A 25,433-nucleotide genomic window follows, 5' to 3' on the forward strand; every position below is an offset into this window, starting at 1 on the left:
CGTGGTGGAGCATCTGAGATTTAAAACATGGATCACTTAGAGCATACCCAGGGGGGTAAGCAGAGGTCTTCCAAGGGGTACATCAACTCACCTAGATATTTGCCAAATTTTATAACAGGCTACATAAAAAGCACTATCAAAGTCAGTACAAACTACCATTTCATACAATGACTTGTTTATACTGCTCTGTATACTATACACTGAAATGCAAGTACAATATTTATATTCAGATTGATTTATTTTATAATTATATGGTAAAAATGAATAAGTAAGCAATGTTTCCGTAATGGTGTGCTGGGACGCTTTTGTATTTTCATGTCTGATTTTGTAAGCAAGTAGTTTTTAAGTGAGGTGAAACTTGGAGGTACACAAGACAAATCAGACTCCTGAAAGGGGTACAGTAGTCTGGAAAGGCTGAGAGTCACTGACTTAAGCTTTGTGTACACTAGCACTTTCATCGTAAAAACTTTTGTTGCTCTGGTATGAAAAAATATCCCCTGAACGACAAATTTTAATGACGAAAGGCGCTAGTGTGGACAGCGCGTCATCGGCAGGAGCCGCACTTCCGGCGGTGAAGCTACTGCCCCTCATTTGAGGTGGTTTTATTTTGTCACCAGGAGAACTCTCTCCTGGCAGTAAAGAGCGGCTACACGGTGTGCCTTACAACTGTGCACCTGCAGCTGCACAGCCGCGCCGCTTTAAGGTACGCGGTGTAGAGATAGCCTTAGAGCATTCTCGCCACGTGGTGTTAATGTGGCATGAGTCCTACTTCTTCTGACACCTTCAGGTTAATAATAGCATCCAGAGCAGGCCTTTCTCAGTCAGATAAAGAACCACTACCTTTTAAGTTTCAGAGTAACAGCCGTGTTAGTCTGTATTCGCAAAAAGAAAAGGAGGACTTGTGGCACCTTAGAGACTAACCAATTTATTTGAGCATAAGCTTTCGTGAGCTACAGCTCACTTCATCAGATGCATACTGTGAAAAATACAGAAGATCTTTTTATACACACAAAGCATGAAAAAATGGGTGTTTACCACTACAAAAGGTTTTGTCTCCCCCCACCCTACTCTCCTGCTGGTAATAGCTTATCTAAAGTGATCACTCTCCTTACAATGTGTATGATAATCAAGTTGGGCATTTATTAGAGCATAAGCTTTCGTGAGCTACAGCTCACTTCATCAGATGCATTCAGTGGAAAATACAGTGGGGAGATTTATACACATAGAGAACATGAAACAATGGGTGTTACCATACACACTGTAATGAGTGATCACTTAAGGTGAGCTATTACCAGCAGGAGAGCTGGGGGGGGGGTGGGGGGAGGCGGGAAGAGGGGGAGCCTTTTGTAGTGAACACTTCAATCTCTTTGGTCACTCGATTACAGACCTAAAAGTGGCAATTCTTCAACAAAAAAACTTCAAAAACAGACTCCAACGAGAGACTGCTGAGTTGGAATTAATTTGCAAACTGGATACAATTAATTTAGGCTTGAATAAAGACTGGGAGTGGATGAGTCATTACACAAAGTAAAACTATTTCCCCATGTTTATTCCCCTCTCCCTGCTGTTCCTCAGGCGCTCTTGTCAACTGCTGGAAATGGCCCACCTTGATTATCACTACAAAACCTTCCCTTCCCCTCCTCCCCCCCCCCCCCGCTCTCCTGCTGGTAATAGCTCACCTTAAGTGATCACTCTCCTTATTACAGTGTGTATGGTAACACCCATTGTTTCATGTTCTCCGTGTATATAAATCTCCACACTGTATTTTCCACTGAATGCATCCGATGAAGTGAGCTGTAGCTCACGAAAGCTTATGCTCAAAAAAATTTGTTAGTCTCTAAGGTGCCACAAGTCCTCCTTTTTTTCTTATTGCATAGTAATTCAGTCTTTGTTGTTAAGCACATATTATCTGAGAGCAGCCTTTCATTATGTATAGTTTGGACCTATAAAATCCCAAAGATTATTCTCTTCCCCCACCCCCACCCCTTATGATCTTTCCTCTGAAACAGGGCCCACTGCTTCTCTATCAACAGGCAACTGCAAGGGAGTCACCAGAGTGTGGTGATGTAAGGAACTCCCTCTCCTCCAGGGGAAGAGAGAGATCTTGATATCCACACACTCCTTTGCAGGACAGTGTAAAGAGCTGCCACTCAACCACAGAGAGATTTCAACAGGTAACAGTGCTACTGATTATTTTGTGGGTGTAGTGGGGAGATGCTAATTGTCTGTCTGTGTGATGTTATGGCAAGATTCTTGGTCCTTGAAATTCTGTGGGCAGCTCTGTGAAAGAGATCATTTAAGGCAGTGGTTCTCAATCAGGGGTATGCGTACAGAGGTCTTCCAGGGGGTACATCAACTCATCTAGGTATTTGCCTAGTTTTACAACAGCTTACATAAAAAGCACTTGTGAAGTCAGTACAAACTACAATTTCATACGATGACTTGTTTATACTGCTCTATATACTATACACTGTAATGTAAGTACAATATTTATATTCCAATTGATTTATTTTATAATTATATGGTTAAAAATGAGAACGTAAGCCATTTTTCACTAATAGTGTGCTGTGACACTTTTTTGTATATTTTTGTCCGATTTCGTAAGAAAGTAGTTTTTAAATCAGGTGAAACTTGGAGTACACAAGACAAAACAGAGATACAGTAGTCTGGAAAGGTTGAGAACCGCTGGTTTAAGGGACTCCGCTTCCCAGTACATGAAGCACTGCTTAGCACTCAAAATGGTTAACACTGGAGACAATCGTGGCACTTGTGTATGCTGGATAGTTAAATCCTGTTAGAACATGTATTCAGCTAATCAAATCCTTTTTAGCTTTGTGGGTGTGTCTGGCTGGTAAATTGTTTAGTCTATGCATTTATGCCCTGATCCAGCAAAACATTTAAGTATAATTTAACTTCAAGCATGTGATGATCAGATTCATTGACTGCGGTGGGACTACTCTTATGCTTAAAGATAAGCATGTGCTTAAATACTTTGCTGCATTGGGGACTAAGAGCCTGATCCAAAGTTCATTGAAGTCAGTGGGTACCTTTCCACTGACTCTAGTAGGCTTTGGATTATACACTAAATGAGATCCTGTATCCACATTTGAACATTTTAGGCTGGAATTTAACAGATTTGTTCCATGTCCCCTCATTGTCAGTGTACTTGCTTCTTAGGGTTTGAACCTGCTGTGCAGTATATAGCATATATATTCACATTTCAGTGGCAAGGGAAGTAATTGTAACATGTCCTCTCTCGGTCTAAGTCTTCTGCATGAATGAACAGCATTTTATACATGAGTGTCACTAGCAGTCTTTGAGCCTAGCTTATTGGGTAGTAAATTAGTTTCCATGCTATAAAAAAAGTTAAATATAAATAAGGATGCATACAAAATGTCACTTTAATTCATTTGTCTCCTGATTAAGTCAGAAATAAAGTAAAATATAACATCCTTGATGTTAGTGGAGTTGCTCCAGATTTACGATAATGTAAATGTGATACGAGTCCAGCCCTTAGATTGTCAGAAGCAATGTGTCTTCTCTAGGACCTGGCCACCATCCATAATGAGCTGTGACTCATAATCCTCCTAGATTAGTACCTGATGGTGGTTACAATTCCCTCTGCATTGCTATCAGTCTTTTTCTCTCCACCTCTGGTGTATCTTTGCTTTGATTGGGGGCTCTGTAAATTTAAAGAGAGTGGTTTAGAAAGTTCCATAAAAACCAGTATATTCTTTTGTGGTTTGTATCCTCAGCAGGGGAATTGGTGAGGAAGGAAGGTCATTTTATGACTAAAATGATTATTCCTTCTCCCTCACCATGTCTCGCTCTAATGATGTATCTGTCTGTACCTCAACAGTAGATTCTTTTGCTGACCATCTTAGGCCTTGATCCTGCAAATAGTTAGTCACATGTGTCACTCTACGTGTATGAGAAGTCCCATTGAAGCCAGTAGGAGTACTGGTGTGGAGAAAGCTAAGTGTGCGTGTGGCGGAGGGAGATTGGGGCCTTAGTTTGTACAGTTAAAATACATTCACCCTAAAAATTAGACATACAAGAAAAGTAATGCCCAATTGTAATCTAAAATTTGATGAGGCTTCCATAGGAACTCCTACACTACTGTCTGTTCTGGTCACTGGTGTCTGGGGCATGGCCCAACCAAAGGGAAATCCTGAAACAAATGTATCCAGTGATCCCTGCTCGCTGGACTAGGTCTTTGGGGCCTAACTTGAACCAGGGCCTATGCTGGTCTCTGGTAGCCCTGAGACCAGAGCAGCTGAAAACCACTCTTTCCCCACCCCCATGGTACAGCTTGGCCAGATCAGGGAATCTAACCGTAATGTGTTGTAACATTTCATCATTCATGGCAATCAGTGCTATCCTATTTCTTCAACTTTCAGGTTACTGAGGTGAAGCAAATGCATGCTGTTTACTTTTAAAAACGAATGTGGAAAAAGTGCTGCTTTTTTTAGGCTTTATCCTGTCCATCCAAGTTCCCTTTCTGCAATCTGACATGTTAACATTGACCAGGTCCTATTTACTTAATAGTTTAATGGCTCTGTCTCATTGCTCATGAATGAGAGTGGAATTTTTTTTTACCCATATTTGCACAAACAAGCTATGCAGAGCAACAGACAGGATGAGCACTGTATGCCTGTAAGGTATTAAGAAACTTGGAAGTCAGGTATTTTTAGTTGGTTGTAGACACCTTTTGTCATTCGGAATTAACTCCTATTGATTTCAGTGAGCACAAGATTGGGAATTAATAATACCTGGCACAGACATTGGGAGACTAGCCTTTTGAAGTTAATGGGGATTGTGCCTACTTCCATCCCCTACTTGCCTGAGACAGTATTGTCAGACTAGCTGAAATAAGAGAGGGTAAATTTTTAGAGGAAGGAGGCAGATGGACAGGCAAATAAAGTGACTGACTGCTTGGAGTAAAGAGAAGTGAATTTCTGAATTTTAAAGGGGAATCTGTATTTGTATTTGAGTTTCAGCTCCCAGTCCTATTAACAATGACCATTTATAAGGAGAGGTAGCAGGAAATAACTCAGAAATAACACATCTCCTTAAACTATTGCAGTCCTCTTTAGAAAGACTGTGGTGAGGGAAAGGGGAAGAACAGCTGAAAGTGACTTTAACCCTCTATGTTAAATTTGAGTTTCCATACTTACAAAATAATTGATGCAGGAGATTTTTGCCTGAAAAAGAAATGTAGAAATATTCACTTCTGTGTAATAAAGACCACAACTGTGATTTTACAGCCACTATACAAGCTGTCTGATCAATGCATTTATTACCTTACTCATCACTGTAGTATCTGAGTAGTCAAACTGTGGTCCTTAAAGCTTCTTGAAAGAAAACCCCAAACTAGATGTTTAAGAAATAACAGTAATAAGCTAAACTGTACATTTATGTGTGTCTAGGGGTTTTTTTGTAGAGACTTTGGAGTGGTGGTTCTTCCGTTTCTGATAATTGAAATGTACAATGGAACATGTTCAAGAACATGACGAGGGCCTTGGGCAAACCCAGATGTACTGGGTGGAGAGACCGGTATATAACCAAGAGTTCTTACAAGGACAGCTGCACAAGAAGGAAAAGATGTCTCAGTCTCTTGGCCAGAAGATAGCACGTTCTTGTCGGTATGAGTTTTATATCTGCTAGTGCCTTACAAATTCTTACTTAGTTAATCTGCATACCTGGTGTCTGTCTGTCTCTCTCTCTCACACACACCCACCCCAATGGTCTGCAAGAACTTGATAGCAAGGGGGTGGGCTCTATAATCTTTTTAATTTCCCTCTATGATCTCACTTCTTTTCCTTTTTGTATTTTCAGTTGTTCTTCCAAGAAAGCCAAGTCTCATCTCTACAGTTTTTTACCAGTTTTAAAATGGCTGCCCCGTTATCCAGTGAAGGAATATTTGTTAGGAGACATAGTCTCAGGTATAAGCACTGGGGTTATGCAGCTTCCTCAAGGTGAGTAGAACTGTCTGTAATTTTATTATCGTTCTTAGACCATCATGTGTGTCTTGTTGTGGCAGTGATCTCCTGGATGATTGTGTGGTAGTGTTTCACAACATGCTGAAAAGCAGTTGAAAAGGCTGACATTTAAAGTGCTGCTGTACATCTTGTTAGACAGTGGTAACAAGTGAAATCCTCCTCTCTGAGCACCCAATCCAAAGAACTTGACCCCAATTCACAGTTTCCAAGGCCAGAAGGGACCACTGTGATCATCTAGTCAGATCTCCTGTGTAACACAGGCCCGAGACCTTCCTCGGGATAATTTCTAGAGCAGATCTTCTTAGAAGAACAACCAGACTTGATTTTAAAATTGCCAGTGATGGGAATCCACCACAAAGGCTTGGTAAATTGTTTCAACAGTTAATTACCCTCACTGTTAAAAGTTTACACTGCATTTCCGGTCTGAATTTGTCTACCTTAAGCTTCAAGCCATTGGATCATGTTACACTTTTCTCTGTAGACTGAAGAGCCCATTATCAAATATGTGCAAAGTGTGTCAGCATGTGAGTAGTCTTGTTGAAGTCAGTGAAACTACTCACCTGCCTTAAAGGTAGGCATGTGCTTAAATACCATGTTGATAAAAGACCTTAATTATTACTCCCTCCTCACCTATTCATCCCAAGAGTAGTGGCAAGTCTCCTCTTCTCCACTACACTTGTATAGGTCACTGGCAGCTAGAGCATCTCTGGAATGCCAGAGGAGTGCAAGATGGGCTTGACTCCTCTGCTTGGAGCAACTTTTCAGCAAGATCAGGTGCCAGAGATTGGTCCTTATCTTTTCCTTCATGACATAGTTGTGACTCCTTTTCTTCTCCCGTGCTCAGCCAGTGCAGAGTAGTCAGTGGTGATTCCTGTGTTTCATGGAGACTAAGGGAGAGAAGCTTGATGATAGGAGTGAAAATCCATTGAAATGCACTGAAATAACTTGGAAGTCTTACTCCACTTCCCTGCAAGTGGAGTAAAGTCTTCAGGGCAGGAACCATGTTTTGTCCACTCTAGTAGAAGGTGTGTTTTGGAGGGGGTCCGTATTTGCTGTTACACTAGCACTGGTACTTCAGCACCAGTGGGAACACTCATGTAGCCTAGACTCAGCTGGCCACCAGCGTTTTGCCACCAGGTCTTTCAGACCTGCTTAGAAGTAAAAATACTAACCTACTGTCTATGCTAGTATGCAGGTCATTGCTGCCACCAATGGGATTGCTGCAGTGGGAGGCTTCCCAAGGAAGTCTAGTGTAGGCATAGCTTTTCGGGTGTGTGAGATTGTGTAGAGCCCAGCCCCATGGGACCCTGATTCTGGTTGGTACTTTGGGTGCTTCTGCAAGACTACCAGTACCACTGTTGTTAGCAAGTAAAAGCGACTTCCCTTATCTTTGGTTTGAGATCACGCTGCCAGATCACTCTTCCCTCTTTGAATAGAGACAAATCTAGGAACAAGGAAAAAGGGTTAACTCTGTCTGAAGCTTTTACAGGTGTCATCGCTTCTACGTAATAGAAGGTTCAAACCCTAGGTTGTCAGAGAGGCTTTTATTCCTTTTCTGGGTATGCACTCTGTTGGTTTTGTGCATTTCTCAGTTTAGCTTAAGGATTTTTACATTGGGTGCAGCCTTTTTATTTTTAGCATATCAAATAAAATCTGTAGCTTTACTTACATTTAATGATAAACATTCAAAATACTTCAAATGAGACACTAGCTGCACAAAGCATTCAGATATTCTAGCCAAAGGTATTATATGTCTGTTATGTGTTGGAAACACAAACTGCAGCAGCCTTATCTGCCTCATGGTTTATAGGTGAGCAACAGTGAACTTTGCTCTTCATTTTGTGGCTTCCTTTTTTTTTTTTAAATATGATTCTTTTGGCATTTACAAGTGCTCCTAGGAACACTCCTGATCTTTTCCTTTACCAACAGAATAGAAGCTTCTGTTCTTTTACTTCATTTACTAGTGGCAGTGATAAGGTCAAGAGATTACAGCTTGGTCCTTCCCTTGTATTCTACATTTGAGCCAAATTTGTGTTGACTTGCACTAGTGTGCAACACCAATGATTCCAGTGTGGTGGTTTGAGTGTAAATCAGTAAAGACTGGCACACACATTTCGCAAAGGAAGGAAAGCAAATATGGGATGCTTCAGCGGGTAAGTCCTAGTCTTTTGTCTTTTATTATTCTGCGAAGCTTCTTGAGGGAGTGATGATTGAAGGTATGGTCCATTAAAAAATACATGCACCCCCCAAAGCCTGTCATTGCAGGCTTCTTGTTTCCTCAATAGGATCACTCTGCGTTGCGGAATCAGGCCCTAAATTTAAATGTGCAGTTGAAGAATGTTCTTTCCTCATGTCTCTTTGGATATGTGAAATGAAATGTTTGCTACATGTATTTAATAGTTCTTATATAATTAAGGGGATGATGTGGTTTTTATCTTGAAACAGACCCTTTCTGTTTTTTCCTAACGTGGCTCCCTTTCTCCCTGATTGTGTTTTCTAGGATTAGCCTACGCTTTGCTGGCAGCTGTTCCCCCGGTATTTGGCCTATATTCTTCATTTTATCCTGTTTTTCTATATACCTTTTTTGGGACCTCTAGACACATATCAATAGGTATCTTTCTTTATGTACAATTGAAGTGTTTTCTTTTCAAATAATACTTTGTAAAAATAAATAAATAGGACAAACTTTCTGATTATTTTTCGTCATTAAACTTGAAATTCTTAGGTACTTTCCATAGTCTCAAAGGCCAGCAGGCTGTGTTTGCTGTCATCTTATCTAATATATTTAAGAAGGAATAGAAGCAACAGTAGCTAGTGGAGTAGACATGAGCATGAAAACCAGGAAGTCCAGCTTTGCTGCCAACTAGCTATGTGGTCTTGGACAAATTTATTTAATTTCTCTGCATCTGTAAAATAATTATATTTACCTGCCACAGGAGTGTTTATTCAATGTATAAACCACTGTATTGGTCCTGAGTATAAGGGCAAATTTCACTACTAAAAATGCAACTTTGTAGATTGAAAACTCTGAAATAGTTTGGAGATAAATGTTTAATTCCACAAAAGTGTAAAAACATGAGATAATCCATTGTATAAGGAACCCTAGTTAACAAGCAAGTAAGTTTGTCCTAACTGACATGCAGAATTTGCACCTATTTTTCCTCTGTCTTTTATTTGAGGCACGTTTGCGGTGATCAGTCTGATGATTGGTGGAGTGGCTGTCAGAGAAGCTCCTGATGAAATGTTTAATATTATGGAATCTAATTCCACCAATAGCACTGATCTCCTTGAAAACTATAAAGCCAGAGATGCCATGAGGGTAAAGGTAGCTGTGGCCGTCACCTTGCTTTCAGGGATCATACAGGTAATATGCTTGTAGCTTGCTGTAGGGCAAGTTCAGGCAATTCTCTCAAACTTGCAGTGATAGGGGGTCCCAGGTTATGGAGCCTGCCCAGACCCTACAGTAAAATGCTAGTGCTCATGCCCCAACACAGTTCTGGGGGATATGAGCTGCATCATGCTAACTATGTACCTAAGATTAAGGGAGAACTTGGAAACAGGGAATTTCTCCAGACATCTCAGCTTTGGCTGAGGCACATCAGAGAGATCCTCTTCCTCCTTCACCACTACCACCTCCGGTCTGACAGGAAACCTCTTTTCACTATTCCTTTAAAGCCTTCCATAAACCATAGGATACTAGGTCTATATATGTGTGACCTATACCCCGACTCCATCCTAGCACTGATGGTACTGAACCCCCTCAGACTGGCCTGGGTCAGTGAGAAGGTTGCTCACTGAAACTTTATTCCTGCAGAAAGGGGGAAGTAGAATTGGTTCTGAAGGAAAGCCTAGATTTGCTTGGACTGTCTCTGGTTTGCTTGAAGTCAGGGTTGGCAGGAATCTGGTCTGCTCTGTTCTTTACAGCGCTGACTTTTATGTTACAATTGAGTGCACTGGTAAGTTGCATAATTTGACCCTATTGTTCTTCAATAGTTGTCTTTAGGTCTCCTTCGGTTTGGTTTTGTAGCCATCTATCTAACGGAGCCACTGGTACGAGGGTTCACTACTGCCGCGGCAGTTCATGTCTTTACCTCCCAGTTAAAGTATCTGCTTGGAATCAAGACGAAGCGCTACAGTGGAGCCCTTTCAGTTGTATATGTAAGTAAGTAACTATCTTAAAAGCATATGACCCCCAGATTCCTTTCTGCAGTACTCCTTCCCAGGCAGTCATTTCCCATTTTCTACTACCCATGTACTACACATGAACAATATAGCCTGAGCTGCTTTTCCAATCTCCACATGTCTCTGACACCGCACTCCAGTTTCGAAAATATTCAAAAGCTCTGATTTAATTATTGTAACTTTAAATGTATGCTAAGCCATTGTGTATGGATCTACACAGCTGAGCTTTGAAAAATCAGATGATATGTGCACTGCGTTATAAATTGTAAGTCTAAATGAGCATGTCCCTTTATCAGCTGTGTTTCTGTATGCACGTTGCACATCATGTTGCCCCTTTGTCTGTTCTCATAAACAGGCAGATAGTTGAAATATATTAGAATCTCTCTCTCCCACTAGTTTTGGAAAACCAGTTTTTGCTGTAATTCAGTATCTGCCTTTAAGACCAGAGCAAGGAAGTCTGAGCAGAGGAATATTGGAAGCCTCTGATCTCTTAGGAGACCCAATCCTTTGGACTGGTTAATGGCACACCAGTAGAAAAGTTGCAGCACTTAAAAATTACAATGGTATAATGAGCTATAGAAAACCTAAGATAGATTTAATTATCCATTTGTGTAAACGTAACCAGCCTTCCAGAAACTGGGGATACGACACTGATAACTTTTCAGCTTTGATGCTTAGGTGACCTATCAAAAAGCCAGTGGTGAATTAGCACTTGAAGCAGTTAGGAGGAAAAAGGATAATATTTTCCAAGCATGCTGTTTAACCGTCATAGTGTATCCCCTTTTATAATTACATAGCTGTCTGCAGCAAGGCTTTGGATTTGTGTTCCTAGTGGGTTTCTTTTTGTAACTGCTTCTATTAACGCTACAGGGCAATGTTTCTTTTTAAGACGTTTTTAACTTAAAGAACTTTTAGGTTTTTTGGTCAGTTTAACAGCCGATATGGAAGATTACTGTCACCCAGCCAAAAATAATCCATTGCCACGATACCCTCGCTGATTGTGTCCAGCAGCTTTAAAACTGTTTATGCAGCTTTAAACAGATTTGACTTGCTTGAGACTATTGAAGTATGGTTTAACTCGGTGTTTAGACTTATTTTTTCCCTCTGAAAAAGACTTTTGTTCAAATTTTGTGCCCGATTCTTGACAAACTCTAGTATTGCATCTTTTGGCCATAAAAAGATGTACATTAATGCCACAAAAGCAGCTTAATATGTCCTGTGTTTTTGGGCCAGTAGTTGCTCTAATAACGTATTCTCCTTACTCAGATATTTACTGTTAGGAGTAAAAAGTCTAGGTGGAGGAAATCGTATGTATTTTCTCTACAATTTGTGAGGTGCTTTCATACTCTGGAGAGAAGCAAAAACCCAGATAGCAACACACATCTTGGCTTCCCGGGGCAGCTTACTGGACAGAGACTATTAAGCAACTGAATACAAATATCTTTGGACAAATAAAATCATCATGGAATAACTATCAGAATTTTATTATGTTGCAGAGTTTAATTGCTGTACTTTCAAATATCACAAAAACCAACATTGCAACCTTAGTTGTTGGATTAACATGCATTGTTTTGCTGCTGAGTGGGAAAGAAATTAATGACCGGTTTAAGAAGAAACTGCCAGTTCCTATTCCTATGGAGATCATTGTGGTAAGTCAGTTGTGAATAGTTTTACATTTTGTGCATGTACACAGAATATTTCACCTGTGACGCATACATGGAAAAATCCTGTAAAATTTAATAGTGACGTATATCCCTGCTATACATTCTATAGGATGGTTCTCAAAAGCCTATAGAAAATATTTCATTTTTTATTAAATCCTATAGGTATTGAGAATGGGACTGTCAAGTGATTAAAAAAATTAATCTCTATTAATTGTGCTGATAATAATAGAATACCATTTATATTAATATTTTGGATGTTCTCCACATTTTCAAATATATTGATTTCAATCACAACACAGAATACAAAGTGTACAGTGCTCACTTTATATGTATTTTTATTATAAATATTTGCACTGTACAAATAAAAATAGTATTTTTCAATTCTCTTAATACAAGTACTGTAGTGCAATCTCTTTATCATGAAAGTTGAACTTACAAATGTAGAATTATGTACAAAAAACTGCATTGAAAAACAAAACAAAATGTAAAATATTAGAATCTACAAGTCCACTCAGTCCTACTTCTTGTTTAGCCAATCGCTCAGATGAGCAAGTTTGTTTACATTTGCAGGAGATAATGCTGCCCACTTCTTGTTTACAATGTCACCTGAAAGTGAGAACAGGTATTCGCATGGCACTGTTGTAGATGGCGTTGCAAGATATTTACATGCCAGATGCACTAAAGATTCATATGTCCCTTCATACTTCCACCACCATTTCAGAGGACATGCATCCATGCCAATGATGGGTTCTGCTCGATAACTGTCCAAAACCATGCAGACCAACACATGTTCATTTTTATCATCGGAGTCAGATGCCACTGGCAGAAGGTTAATTTTTCTTTTTTTGGTGGTTCGGGTTCTGTAATTTCCTCATCAGAGTGTTGCTCTTTTAAGACTTCTGAAAGCATGCTCCACACCCCGTCCTTCTCAGATTTTGGAAGGCACTTCAGATTCTTAAACCTCTGGTCGAGTGCTGTAGTTATCTTTAGAAATCTCACCTTGGTACCGTCGTTGCATTTTGTCAAATCTGCCATGGAAGCATTCTTAAAACGAACAACATACTGTGTCATCATCTGAGACTGCTATAACATGAAATATATGGTAGAATGTGGGTAAAACCCAGCGCAGGAGACATACAATTCTTCCCCCAAGGAGTTCTGTCACAAATTGAATTAACACATGGAACCATGTCCTCTGGAATGGTGGTTGAAGCATGAAGGGGCATATGAATGTTTAGCATATCTGACATGTAAATACCTTGCAATGCCGGCTACAAAAATCACAAGCGAAAGTCTGTTCTCACTTTCCGATGATATTGTAAATAAAAAGCGGGCAGCATTATCTCCTGCAAATGTAAACAGACTTGTTTTTGTCTGAGCAATTGGCTGAACAAGAATTAGGACTGAGTGGACTTGTAGGCTCTAAAGCAGAGGTGGCCAAATTACGGTCCTGAGGGCTGTCCGGCCTGGCCCCTGAGCTACCAGTCAGGGAGGCTAGCCCTCAGCCCTGTCCCTCCTTCCCCTGCAGCCTCAGCGCACCGCACCAACCGCGCTCTGGCCCGCTGCTCCTAGTGGGCGGCGTGACTGTGAGCTCCTGCTGCTCTGAGCGGCATGGTAAGGGGGCGGGGAGCAGGGGGGTTGGATAAGGGGCAGGGAGTCCTGGGGGGCAGTCAGGGAGTGGGGCGGTTGGACTGGGGGGGGGTCCCGGGGGAGCTGTCAGGGGGTGGAGGTGTAGATAGGGGTCGGGGCACTCAGGGGACAGGGAGCAAGGGACAGTTGGATAGAGGACGGGGTCCCGGGGGGGGGGCGGTTAGGGGAGGGGGTGGTTGGATGGGGCGGAGTTTCTGGGGGGGTCAGGGGATGGGGAACAGGGGGCAGTTGGATAGACATGGGAGTCCTGGGGGGGGGGCTGTCAGGGGGCAGGGGTGTGGATAGGGGTTGGGGCAGTCAGGGGACAGGGGTGGGTGGGTAGGGGGTGGGATCCCGGGGGGCAATTGGGGCGGGAGTCCCGGGAGGTGGTGGTCAGGGGACAAGGAGCAGAGGGGGTTGGATGGGTCAGGGGTTCTGAAGGGGGCAGTCAGGGGGTAGGAAGTGGGAGTGGGCCAGGCTGTTTGGGGAGGCACAGCGTTCCCTACCCGGCCCTCCATACAGTTTTGGAACCCCGATGTGGCCCTCGGGCCAAAAAGTTTGCCCACCCCTGCTCTAATGTTTTATATTGTTTTGTTTTTGAGTGCAGTTATGTAACCAGAAAAAAATCTACATTTGTAAGTTGTGCTTTCATGATAAAGAGATTGCATCATGGTACTTGTATGAGGTAAATTGAATAATACTATTTCTTTTGTTTATCACTTTTACAGTGCAAATATTTGTAATAAAAATAATATAAAATGAGCATTGTACACTTTGTATTCTCTGTTGTAATTGAAATCAATATATTTGAAAGTGTAGGAAAAACATCCAAAATATTTAATAAATTTCTATTGTTTAAACCTGCGATTAATCACGATTAATTTTTTTGAGTTAATCGCATGAGTTAACTGCAATTAATCGACAGCCCTAATTGAGAGTAATTTCTATAGTACCTTATTGAGTTAATACCTCTAGGACTCTTGCATAAAAGTATCTCTTGGGATTCCGAAGGCAGTAATGTATAAACAATATAGAACAAACCCTTCCTAGAGTTAGTAGGAGTTGAACGTTAGACTGTCATCAGAAGGGTAATTTTGACCATGTAGATTTGCAATGAAGTCTTGGATTTGACCTTGACAAGGGGAGGTAACCAATGCTGAATAGACGTTACCAGTCATCGTCCAGCAGAGGAGTTACAAGTCAATGACTCACTCACAGAAGACACACTGGGGTATTGCTTCACTTTGTGACTCAGCAATGCCCACCAGACATGCCTGGACTTGTTCTCCAAGCACATGGACTAAGGGTATAAAACAGAACACAGTGGCCACATGCTTGGCCTTTTCTCCTCCCCCCACCTACGCTGCAAACAACAAGAATGCTCAGAAGACTGAAGACTCCAACAGAGTAGACTGGCCCAGGTTTCCAGGGTGAAACCTGTGTACCATGACCTGCAATATTCAGTGGGGTGAGAGAAACTGCTTAATCTAAGGGCTAGTCTACACTGGCAATGTTAAAGCGCTGCTGTAGCCGTGCTTTAACATGGCTTGTGTAGTCGCGGCAGAGCTCTCTCCCAGCGCTCTAAAAAAACCGCCTCCTCAAGGAGCATAGCTACCAGCGTTGGTGCAATGTCTACACTGGCGCTTTACAGCGCTGAAACTTGCTGCACTCGGGGGTGTTTTTCACATCCCTGAGCGAGAAAGTTGCAGCGCTGTAAAGTGCCAGTGTAGACAAGCCCTCTATGATACCCAGTCTCATAGGGTTGAGAGTTTAGACTGCGTGCTTATGTTTTATTTTATTTTTGGTAACCACTCTAACTTTTTGCCCAATACTTATAATCACTTAAAGTCTATCTTTTGTAATCCGTAAACTTGGCTTTTATCCTGTTTATCTTTACCAGTGAGTTTGCCTGAAGTGTTTGGTAAATCTGCTCAGGTTTTCAAAGGCTGGTGATATATCCACTTTCCATTGATGAAGTGGTGAACCAATTAATAACTGCTCATCTTGAGCAGTGCAAGACGGTGTATTCCTGAGGTACAAGGCTGGGAGCTGTAGGGATTTGGCTGGTGCCTTTCTCTATGTGATTGATGAGTGGCTCTGGGAGCGTTCATGCAATCTAGCTGGGCGTGGGGCTCCACATGCGGTTGTGCTGAGTGATAACAGTGCTTGGAGGGGTTTGCTGCTTGACACGAGCAAAGCATTGTGAGAGACAGCCCAGGCTGGAGAGTTAAGGGGGCACAGCGGTCCCACAGTCCCAGACTGCACCCCGGGGATCCCGTCACACCCTCACTGTCTTGATTTACAAAAAAACACTATGTTGTTCTACATTAATAGTTCAAAACACCATTTCCATCTGGACCAAAGCACTGAAATCAATCCATTTTATGGAAGAGGACCCATCAGGCCTTGCCCTTTTTGACTAATAATCCCATATGGGACTGGTTCCAGCCACTTTCTTTCGTTAGGTTGTTTCACATCTCAGGGACAGTCTTGTGTTTAACGTTGGGGCCCTTATTTGTAAAATGGGGGTAATACTGCTTGGCTACCTTTTTAGAAAGTGCTTTGAGTTGTATGATAAGTGCTAGTATTAGTATGTATCTTGTTAGCGTACACTTGGATATTTTTTTCTTTAGCATGTTAGGGTTCATGAACAACGTCCAGGGTTTGGGTAAGCAGTGGCAGTCTGACTGAGAGATGTGAGACTGTGTTTCCAGAAGCTAACTGACTAATAATTTCCATCACATCCACTTAATGTCCATTCTTAGCATTGGTTCTAACCAAGGTTTTCCCCTCAAATTGCGCGCTCTCTTTCTCTTTTCAGCACTTTTTTCAAATGGGTGCAAGCGCCCTAAATAATCCGTACTCTTCTAAACAAGTTTACATGTGTGCTTTTAGGTAATAGTAGCTACTGGAGTTTCAGCTGGAATGAATCTGTCCAACACATATGAAGTGGATATTGTTGGGGATATCCCTAAAGGGTAAGGACAGTGAATGGAGTATATCCTTATTCAAGCTATACTCTTTTTTTTCCAATGTGGCGGGTATATTGTTATAGTAACTCTTTATCATTTCATCTTGTAGATTACTTGCTCCAAAAGTACCTGATATAAATCTCCTCTCAGCAGTGTTTGTAGACGCATTAGCAATAGCAATTGTTGGCTTTTCCATGGCTGTATCAATGGCCAAAATCTTTGCACTTAAACATGGCTACACTATTGATGGAAATCAGGTAACCTAGCTTTGGATTTTTTTTTTATATGTTGGCCTATGAAAATGTAAACCCCAAGAACCTGATCTAATGCCAGCGTCAGTCAGTGGTAGTCGTTACACTTAATTCAGCGGACATTAGATCAAGCCTTTAATGATCTATCACCCAGTTATCTGAAAAATCACCTCTCATGTTCTGTTCTATTCTGCATAGGTTCTTATATTGTGCTTGTCACTGTAGCGTCTGAAGCACTTTCCAGTAGTGCATTACCAATGTGGCTAACATCTGTCCTTTGTTCTGTAATCCCTTCTGAGCCATATGTCTCATTGACGGGGATAAGATCATCCCTCTCACTCCAGCCTCTGTATGCTTGGTAATTGGGTCAAAGTGGCATAAAGGGACCCTAAAAGCCCCAGTCCCTAGTACAGGCCCTCTAGAAGACAATAGTGTAAGGTCATCCTCTGAGGTCCCCCTCACATGCTGTGGGAATGAGAGGGATGTATCGGGGACAGGGCCACAGCACTGCATAATTTCTGGGCAGTGCTGAGCCCCAGGCAGTAGCCCAGGGAGGTTGCTGTAACTTAAGCCCCCAGGGCTGTCTAAATTACACTGGGGTCTCTCCAGCCATAGAAAATCCCAGGATTAGGAGAGCACAGGGTGGCTTTAAGCTGCTTTAAGCCTTGTCTACACTACAGAGTTTTGTCTACAAAAGTTATGTTGACACTCAAAAAGTGCTATAATAAAAATTGGTATTGCATGTTCACACTCACTCCCTCTGTCAGCAGAGCGTGTCCACACTTGGGGTCCTAGCATCAACAGTATGAGCAGTGCAGTGTGGATACCTATCCCACAGTCTAGCTCAACACCTTCTGCCGCTAGATCTTGTGGGAAGGCAGAGCGGATCATGGCACATCTTGGGACCAGGCTCAGTGTCCTGTGATGCATTGCTTTCTGTCCCAGCATTCCATGGGCTTCTGCCTTTCTTTCATGGCATTTTTCAACAGCCCTTTGCTGTGCACACCAGCATCTTTGTAAGAAGGGATAGATCTCTCTCTGTCATGAACACATCATGGATGGCAGTGCAGTTAATCACAACGTTCCTAACTGAAGAAGACTCCCAGTTGCCTGACATGCTGTGTGATCTGGATAGGAGCAACTTTTTAGATTGCTTTTGGCATTCACAGAACAGTTGCAGAGGGTAGACTGTCACTTTGGGGCTCAGGAAACAAGCACTGAATGGTGGGATCGTATCGTCATGCAAGTGGAAGATGATGAGCAGTGGCTACAGAATTTTCGGATGCCGAAAGCCATCTTCTTGAAACTGTGTGCGGAGCTCGCTCCAGCACTGCAGCACAAGGACAACAGAATGAGAACTGCCCTATCGGTAGAGAACCATGTGGCAATTGCTGTGTGGAAGATGGCAACTCCAGGCTACTACCAGTCGGTCACGAATCAATTTGGAGTCAGGAAATTTACCGTTGGGCCTGCAATAATGCAAGCATGCAGGGCAATTAATTGCATCCTGCTACGAAGGACCATGACTCTGGGAAATGTGCATGAAATAGTGAACGTTTTGGCAGAAATGGGCGTCTCTAACTGTGGAGGGGTGATAGATGTCACACACATTCCAATTTGGCCCCAAACCACCTTGTGACAGAGTACATCAATAGGAAGGGGTGCTTCTCCATGGTGTTGGAGGCGTTTGTGGATCAGCATGGGCATTTCACTGACATCAATGTGGGGTGGTCTGGGAAGGTGCGTGACACGCATCTTCAGGAACACCAGCCTGTATAGAAAGCTACAAATGGGGACTTTCTTTCCAGACCAGTGGAGGATGTTGAAATGCCCATAGTGATCCTGGAAGACCCGATGTACCCCTTACAGCTGTGGCTCATAAAACCTTACACAGGAAACCTGGATAGCAGTAAGGAGCAGTTCAACAACTTGCTGAGTAGGTGCCGGATGACAGTGGAATGTGCCTTTGGCAGATTAGAGGGCTGCTGGCGATGCCTTTATGGCAGGTTAGACCTCAATGCGGGTAATAATACCCATGGTCATAGCTGCATGTTGTACGTTGCATAATGTTTGTGAAGCTAAGGGTGAAAGGTTTGCTCAGGGGTGGAGTGTTGAGTCAGACCGCTTGGCTGCTGATTTTGAGCAGCCAGATACCAGAGCTATCAGAGGAGTCTAGTTGGGGGCCAATTCAAATCAGGAAGTCTTTGAGGCAAAACTTTGAAAATGAGAACCAGTAATGTATATCTCTGTGATTGGTGCTGCTATGTTACGTTAAATGTAGTTTTCCTAGGAAGCAATGGTGACATTTGAGGCCTTACATTCCAGTAAGCAAATGATGAAACTGCCTGTATATGTATTGGTAGTGCCTGCTATCTCAATTTGTAGGAAACAAATTAAAGATGATGCTGGAAAGTTTCCTACAATGTGGGAAGGAACAAAGCTGCTCTGCCAAGGAATCTTCAGCAGAGGATTACCGAGTACCTCCAGGAAACTTTCCTGGAATTCTAGCTAGAGGATTCCCATGAGATCTCAGCATGCATCAATGCCCTGTTCCACTGTAATGAATAGCTACACAGGGAAATGTCCAGCACACAAAAACACAACCAGCCTCCCACATTTCTATACCCTGAACCCACCCTCACATGACACAAACCGCAGCCACTTTTCCTCTCCTCCTTCTTGCTCGCTGGAGAGCAACTGCTGAGGCTGGCTAGACACCACTGGAGTGGAGGACAGTTCCTGGCTTCCTGCCCCACCGGTCGATCCTGCCAGGAGCTCCACATCATTGTCTAACTCCACCTCTTCATCAATGACTTTGTCCTCCAGGTTTGATCCTCTTTCCAGTGCCTCCAGGCCCGCTGAAGTATCCAAGGGGCTCTTGGCGATGGAGTTGGCGTCACCACCAAGAATAGCATCCAGCTCCTTATAGAACTGACAGGTCTTAGGTGCAGCACCGGAGCGAGGGTTTACCTCCCTCACCTTATGGTACGCCTGCCTCAGCTCCTTTATCTTCGCTCTGCACTGCAGCATGTCCTAACCATAGCCCTTTTTGCACAGTCCTTGAGAAATCTGCCGAGAGGTATCAAAATTCCTATGGCTCAAGCACAGCTGGGACTGCACAGCCTCCTCTCCCCATATACTGAGCAGCTCCGCAGTGGTCCAAGCAGGAGAGCGTTTGCTGCGATAACCTGCCGCCGTCACCTGGGAAGATGCGATGAGACCTCTCCACGCGCAGCCAGCAGGAAATGGAATTTCAGAAATTCCTGGGCCTTCGAAGTGGGAGGGGCGGATGGTGGTTTACCTGGCTGCAGAGAAGTGGAGTTCAAACTGCTGACCAGAGCAGTCGTGATTGGCATTGTGGGAACCTCCTAGAGGCCAGTTAAAGCAATAAAATCAAGCGTGGTGTCTTCACTGTTATTTTGTGGACAAAAATTTTGCGCAAAAAGCCTTATGTCTCTCGTTGAGGTGGTTTTACTTTGTCACCAAAATAGGGCATTTTTTGCTTTCAAAAGTCGCATTGCAGTGTGTACGCATCCACTGTTTTGTCAACAAAAGGCAGCTTTATGTTGAACAAACTTTGTAGTGGAGACAAGGCTTTAGGATCATCTCCCCCTGAGCTGCAAGTTCAGTGCTGAGCTCCTTAGAGATGCAGCACAGAATCTCACCCGGGTTATCCTCTGTCTGCTCTCCCTTGCTGTCAGTTCCTTACGGTAAAATCTTTGGAACTGGCAGGAGAGTGCTGTTAGTAGAGGTGTCCTGCGTCTCACTGTGACGGTTCCCCAGGTGAAATTCTGGCCCCATTTGAGTCGGTGGGAGTTTTGCCACTGACTTCAGTGGGGCTAGGATTCCACCACTCCAGAGCACAATACCAGGCTTCTGTATTTGGTCAGGTCTTTGCCCTTCACCATGGTAGGCCTTGTCCTGCACCTATTGAAGTCAATGCGAGTTTCACTACTGACTTTGGGAGCATGATTAAGCCCATCAGTTTGTGGTTTTATGGTTTTCTTCTTTCACCCAGAGAGACCGTGGCCCAAATTCTGGGCTGGTGTTATTGGGCACAGTTCCTTTGTCTTCTGTGGAGCTACATCCGTTTACACCAGCGGAAGATCTAGGCCCATAAATCTTATTCACGTTTTGTATGTCATGTTAACAGCTCCCTGGTGAAGCAGTGTGCCTTATATATACATTTGCTTTTATTTTTCAAATATTATTTATATACACACACACAATAAATAATTCCTTCACCCACCACAGAAATGCAGCCATCTCTGTGATAACACATGACAACTGTTTTTTTTAACTACACACAACAGGGCAAACTAACTAGGGGTAGAGGAAGATGTTGCATATAATTTGAATACTAGAATCATAAAGTTAACCCCAAGTTAAGCCTGAAAATGGACAATTTTATATAATTCTGTGTTTTACATTTCAGAATTCAACCCATGAATCATTGCTGTGGAAAGACGGGGAAACAGTCCCTCCACACCACCAAATACTAGGTTTAATGTATGATTCAATATGAGCCAACTAGTGTGTGCGCTGCTAGCACAGGAGATAATGCCCTGTTGGAAATTATGTAAATTAGAAGCAGCTGTTAAAGTAATATGTAGAAGTAGCCTACATCTGTATTTGTAGAATTGTTCTGCATGATTCTTTTGATTTCTCATCTGAAACAGGAACTTATTGCCTTGGGAATATGTAATTCCGCAGGATCCTTCTTCCAAACCTTCTCGATCACTTGCTCAATGTCTCGGAGTCTTGTTCAGGAGAGCACTGGAGGGAAAACTCAGGTGTGTCTATCCAAATGTTTAGGCCAGGAAATATTTACTTTCTGGAACTGCAGATTTTGGAGCCTGTTGCTTGATAAGATTTCCAGGTCTTCTGGCCTCTGGTTGGTCCAGAGACAGTGAACAACATTTCTCATGGTATTGTAGCCTAGCCAAGGCCAAAGTAGAAGCACAGAGGATGTATCAATATGAAACTAATGGAGCTGGAATGACGGATCAGAAAATCACTGAACCTCCAGTATTTCAGAAAGCGCAATGCAGGCCAACCAGTAACGTTTGCATTCTGTCTTGTTGCCTTCAGCAGTTTTTATTCTTCAGAAATGTGATTTCTTGTACCTTTTTGTTCAGATTGCAGGTACGCTGTCCTCAATCATGGTTCTGTTAGTCATTGTGGCTATTGGTTACCTCTTTGAACCACTACCTCAGGTATGGGAACTTTGCCTTTGGATATTGTGTGTATGGGCAAAAGTCAACTAGCTTTGCTTAACTATCACAAAATCTGTATCTAAATGAATTAACAGCTTAGGGCCCAATCCTAAAAAGTGCTGAATGCCCTTAACACCCACTGAGGTCAACGGGACTGAGGAGGGCACTCAACGCCTTCCAGGATTGGGCCCTGGGTTGGTGGGCTTTTGGAGTTTTTTTAAGTTAACTTAGAAAGCAGAGTATAGCGAAGGAGTCAGAGCACTCCTCTTGTGTTTAATACTAGCCATGTTAGAAGTTTTGTTCCTTCTGAGAAATGAAAATAAGATCACCCTAAATATGTACACTGTGTACGGAACTAAGAATTCTTGAATGGGATATTAAGGGAGAAAGAGGTTATTGAAATCGATCAGCGGGGAGGGAAGTGATGATTAGCACACAAATTTATACTGTATTTGCTTCTTTTATTCTCTTGGATAATTGTATCTATGTTTCTGTTGTAATGTATGCAAGATAATATGCAATCCCTAAAGCTTTAATAGGCACAGTATCTTAATGTGTAGCCTGAAAAGTTGTGGTTTAAAGGGAATGTGCATTTAACAGGCTTGCAGGTTAGTTCCCATCAATAGTATAAAGTGCATAAACATGGCCATTTTAATGATGCTTTGGAAAGCTATTTCTGAGTGACATAGTTTTCAAGGGTAAAATAAAAATGTCATAATTTGTTCCTAGACTGTGCTAGCTGCGATCGTAATGGTGAATCTGAAAGGAATGTTTAAACAGTTTGGAGATATAACACATTTCTGGAGAACCAGTAAGATCGAATTGGTAAGTGAAAATGCTATCATAGTGTAAATTAATTCCTTTTTTTCCTACTTTTTTTAAATCAACAGTTCAACATTCCCCAAGAATCTACAAAAGAGCGGAAGCTTTCCAGGCAATTATAAGTGTATTGTTGTATCAGATGAAGAAGTTACAGTACAAAGGTCCAGCTACGCTAGGAAAATGACCTGTTGCTGACAATAGTTGTGAACAGCAGATTCCTGCTCAGCTAGTGTTGAAAGTAGTTTGGTTGCAGGTGGAAGCAGGACTGTTTTTCAGTTATGTTATAGAAAACATGCTCGAGGTCGGCTGAATGTGCAAAAGCCTTTGGATCCTACAGGTGTCCCTAAGTAACATGAAAAACAAATCCCCTTGTGCTCTCCTCCTTTACTGCCAAGGAATGGTTAGCCTGACAGTGGGCCCAGGCCAAGAGTGACATAGACATAGAATATCAGGGTTGGAAGGGAACTCAGGAGGTCATCTGGTCCAACCCCCTGCTCAAAGCAGGACCAATCCCCAATTTTTGCCCCAGATCCCAAATGGCCCCCTCAAGGATTGAGCTCACAACCCTGGGTTTAGCAGGCCAATGCTCAAACCATTGAGCTATCCCTCCCCCTGAAGAGGCATCACTTACTCTTTGTGATTCCATGGTAGCAGGTTAAGTTGTTACCTGGTTCACTGTTGGGGCTTGCAGCAACAGCTGCTGGGGTAGTGCCCCACTTGTCTATCGAGGGAGTTGAAAATGTGCGCAAGACCTTTTGAACCATAGAAATGCCCACAGACACTGGTTACCTGCTGGGCAGGAGCTGGGGCTGCAAGACTGGGTAGCAACCACTATTGTATATACGGAGTAACCCTGGGGTTGAGACTCCTGAAGTCACCTGGACAAGGCCTTCACCCATGGAACCACCATCTGACCTTCACTGCCACATGAGACCTGAGAAACTGCTGAGCCCTGGTCCTGCTGGCTCAAACATGCCACTGGGCCTCTGTATGTAGAGACGCAGGCCCTACCATCCTCCAAATAGCAGGAACTCCCTTTTTTCCATAACAAGCTGCAAGCCTGCTGTGCCTTGTTTAATCTCCCCAGTCCCTCTGCACTTTCCTGATTCCCTCCCACTCAGATAGCACCATAATTCATCACCTCTTGAGGGCTTCACTGAGATGCCTGTACTGAGTTCTTGTGCCCATTCTGCTACCTGAGTGTGTTTAGGGTTGCCAACCCTCCAGAATTGTCCTAGAGTCTCCTGGAATAAAAGATTCATCTTTAATTAAAGATAATGTCATGTGATGAAACTTCTAGGAATTCATCCAGCCAAATTTGGTAACCCTAGGTGTGTTGGATGATACCAAACATCAGCACTACTGGTATTTTGCTGTGTAATCAATGTATGGTGAATCTTCTGCTCAATATAATGATAATATACAATCAGGCTACTTGTAATTCCCCTTGCACTGTTTGTCTTTACAGGACCAGCTTCATAGGAGGTTGAATCTCTAACACATAGTAAAACATGTTCTACAGTTAATGCTCTTTTTACAACTCACATGTCAAATTATAAAACACTCCAACGTATCTGTCTCAGAGGGTATTGCCTTGCAGTATATCAAGGAGAAATGTTACAATGTGACCTCCCCTTGAACTGTGGTAGTGTATATATGTGGGCCTGAGCCATGTTAACAAAAAAAAAAAACTGGATGCATTTTAATATGTAGCTTTTGTTTGATGTTTAGGCCATCTGGATTGTAGCTTTTGTGGCCTCTGTTCTCCTGGGACTAGACTACGGCTTGCTTACTGCTGTGGCGTTTGCAATGATAACCATTATTTACAGAACACAAAGGTCAGACTTTTTTCTCCTCTTTCTCAGAATCAGAGCTTTGTGGTGGGTTTTTGTTCCCTTTTTAAAAGGGAATGAAATAAACAGAAGTCCCATTTCATGAGTACAGTAGAATCTGCTTAATTGGGTTATCCAGGGGGTGTCCCAGTGTCCCAATTCAGGGCCCAGTTCTGTTGCTTCAACCACAGAATGTACATAAAAGACAGCAGGTAAAGTCTATAAATTCTGTTCTAAATGAAACTCCAGGAATATGCAGATTCTCTTTCATTTTTAATCTGTATTTGATCATTTTTTATTAAAGCCCTAGAGCTCAGAATTTCAAACTTGTTTAATGCCTGTCAAGTGCATTACTGTTAAGTGGAATTTATGCTAAGACTGGCCCAATTAAGCAGAAGTCACTGTCATGTGTTAGCATTTGATGGGAGATGTCCCAGTGGGGGCAATGTTGGGTCAATTCTAATCCAATGTTAGGTCAATTCTGAACCCACATAATATACAGTTAATTCTCTGGGAGCTGAGTGTTCAGCATCTTACAGAATCAGGCTCTTCCCTCTGAGAAGCAGGATGCTTCTTTGAAACTGTGGCCCACGTTCTCTGCTGGTGTGAGCTGGCATAGCTCCATTGTAGTCAATGAAGCTGTGTCAACTTACACCAGAAGAGAATTTGGCCCTGTAGCTTTTGCTGGGCAGTTGCAGCAGTTGGCTCACCCAGTTTTTGCCCATCAGTTGTTGGTCATCAAACAGGCCGGATATTTTCCAAATTCCCTTTTTATTAAAACAGACTTTGTTTGATTCATGGCTTAATCACCACATGGCACCGCTACTATGTTCTTGCTGTAAACTTCCTCAAAGCGTGTTTTG

At 42.6% G+C, this 25,433-nt stretch overlaps 1 protein-coding gene across 4 annotated transcripts in view; it reads left to right on the forward strand.

Annotated features, from left to right (window-relative positions):
* SLC26A5 (solute carrier family 26 member 5) overlaps positions 1 to 25,433 on the forward strand; it is a 44,514-nt gene that overhangs the window by 7,809 nt on the left and 11,272 nt on the right. For 2 of the 4 annotated variants that reach the window (XM_084622862.1, XM_084622864.1), the window contains exons 2-14: positions 2,034 to 2,174; positions 5,430 to 5,645; positions 5,839 to 5,978; positions 8,503 to 8,613; positions 9,182 to 9,366; positions 9,996 to 10,160; positions 11,681 to 11,833; positions 16,373 to 16,455; positions 16,559 to 16,706; positions 21,380 to 21,493; positions 21,839 to 21,916; positions 22,646 to 22,741; positions 24,470 to 24,576. In XM_084622862.1, the coding sequence (XP_084478988.1) occupies positions 5,491 to 5,645; positions 5,839 to 5,978; positions 8,503 to 8,613; positions 9,182 to 9,366; positions 9,996 to 10,160; positions 11,681 to 11,833; positions 16,373 to 16,455; positions 16,559 to 16,706; positions 21,380 to 21,493; positions 21,839 to 21,916; positions 22,646 to 22,741; positions 24,470 to 24,576 (1,535 nt within the window). In that variant the 5' untranslated portion in view covers positions 2,034 to 2,174; positions 5,430 to 5,490. Of the gene's footprint in view, positions 1 to 2,009; positions 2,175 to 5,429; positions 5,646 to 5,838; positions 5,979 to 8,502; positions 8,614 to 9,181; positions 9,367 to 9,995; positions 10,161 to 11,680; positions 11,834 to 16,372; positions 16,456 to 16,558; positions 16,707 to 21,379; positions 21,494 to 21,838; positions 21,917 to 22,645; positions 22,742 to 24,469; positions 24,577 to 25,433 lie in introns of all 4 variants that reach the window. The other 2 variants (XM_084622863.1, XM_084622865.1) reach the window with 2 other exon arrangements.

Source organism: Lepidochelys olivacea, assembly GCF_965140295.1.
Source record: "Lepidochelys olivacea isolate rLepOli2 genome assembly, chromosome: 1".
NCBI classification, from domain to species: domain Eukaryota; kingdom Metazoa; phylum Chordata; order Testudines; family Cheloniidae; genus Lepidochelys; species Lepidochelys olivacea.